At 44.7% G+C, this 10,463-nt stretch overlaps 1 protein-coding gene across 12 annotated transcripts in view; it reads left to right on the forward strand.

Annotated features, from left to right (window-relative positions):
* Positions 1-10,463, forward strand: part of LOC116849731 (polypyrimidine tract-binding protein 1) — a 622,962-nt gene that overhangs the window by 598,631 nt on the left and 13,868 nt on the right. For 10 of the 12 annotated variants that reach the window (XM_032827169.1, XM_032827170.1, XM_032827173.1 and 7 more), the window contains 3 exons: positions 1,530-1,758; positions 4,547-4,764; positions 9,355-9,388. In XM_032827169.1, the coding sequence (XP_032683060.1) occupies positions 1,530-1,758; positions 4,547-4,764; positions 9,355-9,388 (481 nt within the window). The remainder of the gene's footprint in view (positions 1-1,529; positions 1,759-4,546; positions 4,765-9,354; positions 9,389-10,463) is intronic. The other 2 variants (XM_032827163.1, XM_032827164.1) reach the window with 2 other exon arrangements.

Genomic DNA, 10,463 nt, shown 5'->3' on the forward strand with positions numbered 1-10,463 from the left:
CGAACTGGTAAACCCGCGCGCGGTGATCAAAGGGAGAATTAATTCGCTTGAAATACACCGTTTCGCCGCAAACCACCATCCCCGCCACGCGCGCAAGATAGAAAATTAATTTAGCTTTGTTGCACGCGAGAGTATTGCCCCTGTCCGCGCGATGTTCGCCATCACGTCCGGATTATTCCTTCCTGCTCGTTTTTCCTCGACGCGAACTCGCGCCACGATCCGCCCGATTCGCTCAGTGACGACCTGATCCTCCGTCCCGTAGTAGAGCTGTCCCGCGAACGATTCCCACAAACGTGGGACGTCGAATCGCATCGAGATTCGCGACGAGCGCGACGTCTGGTTGTGAGCGCTCGTGGCCGTCGCCGCAATCGTTCGCGAGAGAAAGGAAGAACGCAGAATTCGCCAGCATAATCGACGCCTCGGTCGTCGATTATGCAACCGGTGCTCCCTCGGCCGTGAGTAAACCGCCCGAGGAGCCGCGCGAGAAGAGCTTGCTGCACGCCTGAAGCTCGGCTGGCGCGGGCCGGCGCGGTAATTATGTACGAAATTCATTAGCCCGTGTAAATATAGAGAGCGAGCGCGGCCGGGTACACAGACGCGCCTCGCCGTCCCATCTGACCAACGACCGTCCAGCCAGCCGAACGACCGACCGACCGACCGGTCGGCCATGCGCTGCTCAAACGAGCGAGACTAAAGGCCACGGGCGACCTGCGACCTGCAAATTTCGCGATACCCCGGAATTCCCGCTGATGCACGAGTGGCGACCTACTCGGATCTACACGGGGAAAAAGTCTTGCGATAGTTAACGAATGCATTTGTTAGAGAGCGCGAGCATTTCAGTGCGTAATTTGTTAATTAGTTTTAAATAGTTATCAGTCATCTGGTAAAAATTACAAAATGATTAGTAAAATATTCTTTTATTTTCTTTTTTTAATAAATTTCTCTTGTACAAATTTCGCTTAGCTGAACCAAGTAATTATAACATTTTCATATAAAAAATTCACATTATTGAAATTCGAGGGTTCAAGACTTTTTTGACAATATTATCAGTTGCAATATATCATTGCTCATATATGAAACAGCGATTGTCGATTTGAATATATCAATTTGATATTGAAATGGATATTAATTTACTTTCTACGTGCGCGATTCGCGGCAGAACATGTAATTCTACATGTAATTTTGTACGCGTGTCTCTGTGTCAATCTGACACGTCCAAACGTGAAGTCGATCTCGAGCTGGCGCGTCCAGGCTTCTCCCGGATTCTCTTCGAATCCTGAATTGAATGTCGCTGTCGCATTTAACCGTTATCTTGTCTCGTGCACGCGATAACAAGATTGCGAAGTCCTTCTTTGTCTTTCCCTGATTTAATCGCAGGGAACACTCGAAATTGTATCCGAGTGAGACACCGAGGAAGAGAGAAAGAGAGAGAGAGAGAGAGTCATCCTCGTGTTCCAAGCTTATAAGCGCATGACCACTGTTCCCTTTAATCCGATGTCACCACGAAATCCGCAATTTTTCTTGTGCAGTCGCTTGATGGGCAGAACATCTACAACTCCTGCTGCACACTGCGCATCGACTACAGCAAGATGCAGAACCTCAATGTCAAGTACAACAACGACAAATCCCGTGACTACACCAACCCGAATCTTCCGACCGGCGACGCTAACCTGGACGCGGCGTCGATCGCCCTCGGCGGCGAATTACTACCCCAATTGCTCATGGGTGCTGGTTCCCAACCACGTGCTAGAATACCCGGTGAGTCTGTGATTATTAACGCATTCACCCTTTGGGCGCATTGCATTATTATTGTTATCGTAAACGCGTCAAGTTTTGCAAGCTAACTTACTAAAAGGGTGTCTGGATTTATACTGAGAAAAAAATACATTTATGAGATATAAAATTTATTCCTGAGAAACAAAGTTTATTTCTGTCAAACCGCAATCTCGTTAAGTTTTGCAATTTATTAACAAGGTATCTGGATTTATATTGAGAAAAAACGTTTGAAAATTCATTCGTGGGATATAAAGTTTATCTCTGAGAAACAAAGTTTATTTCTGTGAAATGAAGTTTATTTTTGTGAAATAAGCTTTATATTTTATAAATAAATTTTCAGGTTTTCTTTTTTTAGTGTAGAGCACTCGTGTAAAACTCGTTAAACTAAGTAAAAAAATCCTCGATCGTTTTTGCAAACTGCCACGGTAATTGTTGAGATATTAATGAAGCAAGAAATTGCACTGAGAAGAGAAAATATATGAAAATATGTATATAAAAGTTTATTTCTGGAATATGTGAGATTCGTTTCACAGAAATAAACTTGAGAGATCAGAAATAGATTTATATCCCACAAATATATTTTTAAGTATTTTATTCTTGTATGATCTTTGGAAAATTGGTGATCTCAAATCACACGTCTGTCTTCGCCGTAGCTGAAAGATCAGAGAGCAAACCCAAGACACGTCTCTTTAGAGCTCGTCCCACCATCGTGTACCGCGCGCATTTCCTTTAACTGAAATCTCAAAGATAATCGTGGTTGTCTTGAAAAATTGGCACAGCATTTTTCTAGTCAGTTCAACGAGTTTCTCTTGCCTACAAGCGCTCAGGCACACCTTTATATCCAGACACTCTGCATACGCTTATTAACTTGTCATGTACAAAACGCTGATCAGTTTACTACATTGTTAACTCAATCAAGTTTATTACACTCTATGACCTCGACAATTACAATAGCTGCAATAATCGCGATAATTTGCTGACACAAGAGCCAATTGCTTGCGCGAATCGCGTCTGTGGTGGTCGGCTTCAGAGGTTCACGTTTGATGTATCGCATGAAATCGCGCGATCGCGAACGCGCATACAGGAAGGAGCACCAATCGAACCAGTAGTTACACGCGACGCATAGCGTTAATTTCGCGCAAATCCATATAACAACTTCGATAATAACGACTTCGTTACAATGCAGTACTTCACAACGAGCGCTCTCTAGATTTATTACTATTAGACGTCATTCAGTAATTGCAACAGCGAGATTGGACATGAGAGGGAGAGAGAGGGGAGGAGCGCGTACACAAGGCGATTTGTGTGGTGCATGGCGTTTGTATTTTTTGCATAGAGGGAAAGCTCTCCGCAAGAGAAAACAACTGGAAACTCGATCGAACAATTAGCGGCACGTGCGATCGCGCGAGACGTTATATTTATTGGAATTAATTACATTAACAGCGATACCGATTTTCTGCCACTCACCTCACCGTTGCCGGCGCTGAATTATTATTTCGCGAAACGACGGGGCGGCCGGCCAGCAATTTGCCGCGCGCGCTTCGGACTGTCCGCCGTTCTGTCCGCCGCGTGCCGCTCGGACGTTATTATTTCCTCGGGTAAATTAATTAATTACAAAGTACCGGGGAAGCAATCCGGCTTGCTGCGCGCCGACGGCGCGCCGAATCGTCTGGATTTTTGCGTTTACGCCGGCGACAACGCTAGTTTAAATTACACGCTCCGCCGACGCTTGTTTGGGTTAAATTAATTTCACGGCGTTGTTGGTGTTTAATCTATAACGGTGTAATCCACTTCATGTCCTATCTCGTTGCGCAAACAATTCGGCTGATGACTGCCGATCGAAAGACAGAGACCCACTGTGAGGTGTCGCTCTCCTCATTGAAGAAATAACTAGTTAGATAACGAGATCTTTGTCTGCGCGCTTAAACATTTCCTAATTTGGCTAATTTGGCCTAATTGGCCTAATTTGGCTTGGAAAAAGCATTTCTTTAAGTAGAGTAAGCTTTGAGAGACTAGTAAAGGTACTAATTCCCGGACACGTGCCTAATCCTGGACAATCTTATTGTTCTGGTTTTTAAATACGAATATATAATCTTTCAACATAAAATATATTTACATACTCCATACTTATACATATATTTGATGTTGAAAGTTTAAATATTTGTATCTAAATACCAAAACAAAGAATATCCAGAATTAGGTACATGTCCGAGCATTCCCTTACGGAAAACTATAAGAAAAAACTACTGAGAACAATATAGGAAAACTATTAAAACGCTATGGAAAAATATTGGAATACTACTATATATTTATTACAACACTATTGGAAAACTATATAGAAAACTTATTCGTTAATTTTATGAATAGTTTTAATATAAGTATTTAATAGTTAAAACAGTAGTATTTTCGTTAATCGATGAAAATACTACTGTTCTCAGTAGTCTCCTTATAATATTTTTCCGTAAGGGTTGGTACTTTTACTTTATATATTTATAGTCGCGATTTTTGGAAAAGGGAAGAGAATCGGTACAACATATATATATAATGGGAAAATATCTGGCGAAAACAATTGGCTCACGATTGCATGTTTATCAAGATTGTTTGTTTGCGATTGCTGTTATTATCTTTTCCTAACAATTCCGGGATACCTTGTTCCGGGATACCAAGGAGAATTAAAGCCGTTAACCGAATTTTAAGCGCAAAGTCGCCCCCATTCCCTCAAACAGTGTGTGATCGACAATAATAATAATCTCATTTGAATTTCCTGAAGTAGAGTCCATTACAGGGGCACCGAGTGTGCTGCCCACGCCCTTCGCGGCTATGCACGGCCTCCCTTCGCCCTTGGCTGGCCCTTACAACGGCGTACCTCCTGCCGGAGGCCTCGCCGGCCTTAGCGGATTTCCCCTCGGCGCTGCTGGTCTCGGAGTACGAGTGCAGGGAAGCGGACAAGCATCGGCGGTACTGTTGGTCAGCAATCTCAACGAAGAGGTAAGTGGCTCGCGAGTCCCCCGGCGCGTTGTTGTTTCCTCGGCATTAAGGATGAGAGGCCGTACGAGGACCTTCGGCGAGGCATACACGAAGAAAAGGCGGACGGGCTCGCGCACGACAAGTCACATTTGTCCGCCAGCTCCCTCTCGCCGACAAGTGCTTGATCCGATGTCGAGAAAGTGAAATATTAGAGACGGACTACCGAGCGAGACCATGTCTCGCGTGGCCTCGTTGGAAAGAGAAGAAAAAACAGAGGGAACGATCCGCTGAAAACTTTCGCAAAGAATCTGTAGCGAGAAAAAACGCTTCCGATTCTCGCGGTAGAAGAGGCTTCAGGGGATGCTGGAGTCGAAATCTTTACCGACAGAATACTGCTTTCTTTTTCTGCAAAGTTTACATTACAAAGTTGCATTGGCCGCGCAGAATTACAAATACTCAATTTTTGAGTTGCAAACGAGTTACATTTGTCGAGTTCGCCATCGACTCTAGCATCCTCTTAACTGCGAAAAGGAACGTGTATAATTTCCAACGGGACGGCCCGTCAAAAGTATAGTCTCCATTGGTGAAGTATGGACGAAGTCCGGCGCGAGCTCGTGCCGCTGAAAGTCGCTGCCCGCTCTCCGCGCAGTCGCAGGATTTTCTTCGTGGATTTTCCCGTCGGTCCGGCGAAATATGCCGAGCCGACGACGACGAGGCGAGAATTTCGCTTCTGTCGAAGCGTCGTGGCCGTTTAACTCTTCGTCTCGATCGGAGCGAGTCGGTTTCGGACGTTCGCGCACTCGTGTCTCTCACGAGCCGCGTCGCGTAATCATTTTGATTCTTGTGTCCTCGCCGCGGGCATAATCTTGATTAATGACGTCGGAAGCGAGGCAAATATCCAAAACGTGCGTCCAAAATTCTCCGATATGTCGAAACAAAAGTGTGACACTTGCAGTCGCTTGAGCGCAATTGTAATACATTACTCTTCTTTTATTTTAACTCGTCGAAAAAATGGAATCTGACAGACCCCATGCATTTGCTTTTCTTTAAATCTCTGTAATATTTTTAGACTTTTTTCTGTTGACTATTATTAAATATCAATACTTCACAGAATCATGAGAGATTATATAAGATTTGAAAAATTATAAAATTTAACCAGAAAAGGAAAAGAGAAATCCTACCTTTCTAATGATGGACTAACAATCATTAAAAATCGTGAAATCAACATAACAGAATCGTGAGATTCTGAATGTAAGCTAAAAGCTTGCATGTTACGTTAATTTTGCAGTTATTTATTAATGTCAGAAGAAGACTGTCAGAAGAAGAGAAAGAAAATGTTGTGTGCTCAATCGATTCCAAGGCTCACTTTATGAAGTATATCTTTTAAGTCCAGCGTATTTCGCGAGGATTTTGGTCAGTTTTCTCATTTCAATAAATCGAGCATCATCAATCGAGAGTTGCACGGCGAAGAACCAGGGGTAGTGCTATTACGGACTTGTTCGGGATTCCGATCGGGATCTTTTGGCTGTCCCCTTCCGTTATATCTTCTAGGAGGAACGGTCCGATCGGAATCGATCCCGAACGAGTCCACAGTATCTGCCCGAGAGCCTCAATATGCATCCCTCGTCACGTACGATTGATCGACCTTCCGCGAGGGCCCGTGTTCTCGCGTCTGTCCACCCCGGCCTCGACCGGGACGAGCGCAAACGCGAGACAACAGCGAGAAGCGCGCATGGTGTAGACTTCCGTGAGCGCGATGGAGCGCGCATTTAGCGAGACGAGACGAAACGTTAAATGACTCACGCACGCAATATACATGGGGGTGTTGCGCGTTGTCTCCCGGGTATACCGCGGAGCAGCACTGAGAGAAGTAGACCGCGCCGCCGTCGCCGAATAAGTGTGTCGTATGCGAATAATACCTGTAGTGTGCCATCTGTCGTGTCTTTATATGCAGTGTGTGTGTGTGTGTGTGTGTATGTGTGCAAGCCCCTCTGGTTCTCCATATCTTCTATCGCGAGAGCATAACCGCCTTTTGCCCGGTGCGACCCACATACGCACACACATTACGCACCTACACACGCGCGACCACTCTCTCCTTCATCTCTCCCTTTCTCTCTTTCTCTTTCTCTCTGTACCTTTTCACTTCTCCCTCTCTCTTTCTCTATAGCATCTTCTCGTTTCACGCGTCTCGGGCTCATACTCTCGTCGCTCAATCCCGTAAGAGACCGCACGCTATTTCTCTCAGTGTGCGACACACTGCGGCGTTCAACCCCCCGACTTTACCCGGTATATACGCACGTGCATACACGTATTACACGGCCTAACGAGCGAGTTACAACGTAGTGCTACGTAGGCGAACCCCGCAGTCTCTCGATCCTTCGGCTCGGTCTTTCCGTCCACGAGCTTGGGCCGATCTCGGGTGCCCAGCACGTGGTCGAGGACAGGCAGGTGGGAAAGATTAATTAACGTATCGCATACCCGTGATATGCTAAACTCTATCACTTACCTCTCGGGGTTACTGCGCCCGTCTAAGAATAAAGGGAAAAAGAAGAACAAAAATAATTACGTGTACATTTACCCTGTCGTCGTCGTTATCTCTCGATAGACTTCAATTCAATTATGCACGGGAAACGCAGTTTGGTTGGATCAACCAATTTATAGAGAAGTGTGAGCGAACCAGGAGTCTGGTTGACTTTTGAGCAGAATTCTGTTAATTTCAACCGAAACTTTCTTTCTGTGGTTCGTTCATGCTTCACCAGAGAAAGAACAATGTTGTAAAAGGGCCAAAATTTGCCCGTAAGGGAAATCAAGCTATCTTTATATTTTTGGGTCTGCCAAACTCGACAAGCTTAAAATTGTCCAAATCCCGGGAAACTTTGTAAAAATGCAGTTTTCCTACAGAAAGCCGGCAAGTATCTTTCAGTGAACGATTCAAAGTTATGAATAAAAGAAGTTTCTTATTGATTTTATTGATTTTCTTATTGACACATTTTAATTTAACGAATAATTCCTTATCACCTGACCGTTATTCATAATATGACATAAATCACTTTTTCGTCACAAAAAAGTAACTTTTGAATTTTTTGAGAATATGTGAATGCAAAAAGGAGTAGGTTCCAGTTAGTAAGAACTGTCAAGAACTATCTGTCAAATTCACAAAAACATTAATAAATAATCAATAAAAAAGACTCTTTAAAATATAAAATGTAAAAATAATTATTAAAATATATTTGCTGAAGAACGAAGTTTTTCTTTAAAAAAAACTGCATTTTCGCAAAATTCTCTAGAATCTGGACTATTTTAAGCTTCATATTCGAATTCAGCAGACCCAACAATACAAAGATAGCCCAGTTTCATATATTTCCCTTGCCAGCAAATTTTGGTCCTCATACAGCATTGTTCTTCCCTTGATCTAACCAAACATTCTTCTCCGTATGGAGCAGTGAAAATGATTGCGAAGCTGCTGAATTTGCGGATGCGCTATTCTACCGCGAAGTTACTTGACGGTAGACAAATGGTCACGAGTGGAACAGGTGAATATGTCACGGGATCGAGGTAAGGATCGACGCGTTCTCTTCCGGTCGAGGAGAACGCGCCGCCACTTGAAGCTCGATTCCTCCGATTCATCTGGTAAGAACTGCGATTCCCCGAGATCGTCCCGACCGTTCAGTGAGACGGAAGGACCGAGCCCCCGATGCGTATGTGCCCTGTTTCGTCTCACGAGATCTTTGATTCTAGCCCTAGCCCTCTGCCGCCCCCCTGCCCCCTGCTCATTTTCGAAACACACATACAAATCACTCCAACGTCGTCACCATCCCCCGCGCCCTAATTAATTCGTACCGTCGTCGACTACGACGTTACTCTTTCTGCGAGGTGACATTTATCGCGCCCTTTGCCCTCACGGCTCTAAATTCTCCGCGTGTTCCACGATAATTTGCACAAGAATCGCGCGCTCGCGAGAGCCGTAACACGCCTCTTTGGTATCCATCTCTTGATAACTATTCGCATTGATCTCGACGACGCATTTTCCCGCGAGATGCATTTGCACGCGGCGCCATTGTCCGGCGTTAGATGCGATCGACGTAATCGAGAAGGGAGCATCGGCGGGATGATAAATGTCGCCTCGGCGAGAAACACTGTGTGTCGACGTCACACTTCGCAGCTGCAACTTGTCACTACTGTACTATAACTGTGTGTACTACTATCGTTGCGTCGCGCACGAGCTTCGACGATCTCTCGATTCTCCGCCGAGTCTCGTCCTCGGCGCTCTTTCGCTAAAATGGAGGGAGTTTCGCTTTAATATCTGCGTCGCGCGCGTAGATCCGCTAAAGATTCAAGCGCGGCCGATCGTGAGAATGAAATCGATGGGGCAGAGAGAGAAAGAGATATCGTGGAGAGATTAAAGTCCACCTCCTTCGCTTCGTCGCCGACCTCTTGCCTCGATCGCGCGCAAAATTGGAACGTCGTTAGAACGCAACGAGGAGAAATTCGACGCCGTGAAACGAAAAGGAAGAGAAACAATACGCGAATCTCGTGCGCACGCGAACACTATACATTGAATCCTATTATACTCGCTGACTACTGACTGGACTCTGTCTGTTCTCTGTGTAGATGGTCACGCCTGACGCTCTCTTTACCCTGTTTGGTACGTCTCCACATTTATATTATTAATTATATTACATTATTAATTATTATATTTACACCCTCGCGCCCTCACGCACACGTACATACGCGTGACACACACATACACACACACATACGTACACACACGCGCACACACACACATACACTACACACTCACACAGACACACACTTGACCACGTTCGACCACGCCTGAACACAGACACGCGACAATACGACACACGCTCGGACACCTAATCGTGCGATTTGAGTAGAAAGAAAAAAATCAGGAAAAAAAAATAAAAAGGGAGAATAGCGAAACGAAGGAAAAAAGAATAAGAAGACCGCGAAAGCATTCGTCCGGGTGGAAGCTTCGATTTTTTACGGCTCTACCTCGCGAACATTCCTCGTGATACAAGCAAGCCGCACAGATCTACACAGACACGCAACACACACACACACACACACACACACACGAACGTAGAGTTTTTCTCACACGATCGTCACGTCCGTGATTTACGTCATACCGAATAGGAGAGACTTCCTCTTTTTTCTTTTATGTTTTGTTTTGTTCTTTTTTTTTTTCTTTTCTCAATCTCTTTCGCCGAAACTTACAAAACTCGATCATCGTCACTCCTTCTCTCTAGTCATGTTTTACTCTCGTGCAACATCCGCCGTACGATTTTGTTTTTCTCCAAGTCTGTCGTATTCTGATTTAACGTTTAATCCGTACTCTTCTCTCCGATATTTTCGTGATTTCAACTTATTTTATTACTACAAGCTATACTCCATTCGCAAATCATGATCTCTCACCGTCACCGCCATACACACACACACACACACACACACACACATACATCATGTGTCATTATCGTGTCATTATCGTGTCATTATCGACCACCACTACCACCGACACGTTCTCTCACGTTCTCTATTTCCAAGCATCTCTTCTAAATTATTTCATTAATATTTTATTAATATCAGTTCCACAGACAACCTTAATATTACGTAAGCTTTCGCTTAATTTACGTAATTCCATAGGAACTCACTATTAACGAGGCGCGCGACTCGGCTGCCCCTCCCCCCCCCCCCCCCCCCCC

This window comes from Odontomachus brunneus, unplaced genomic scaffold, assembly GCF_010583005.1.
Source record: "Odontomachus brunneus isolate Ranch 3 - 2012 unplaced genomic scaffold, Obru_v1 Obru_scaffold_125, whole genome shotgun sequence".
Lineage (NCBI taxonomy): Eukaryota > Metazoa > Arthropoda > Insecta > Hymenoptera > Formicidae > Odontomachus > Odontomachus brunneus.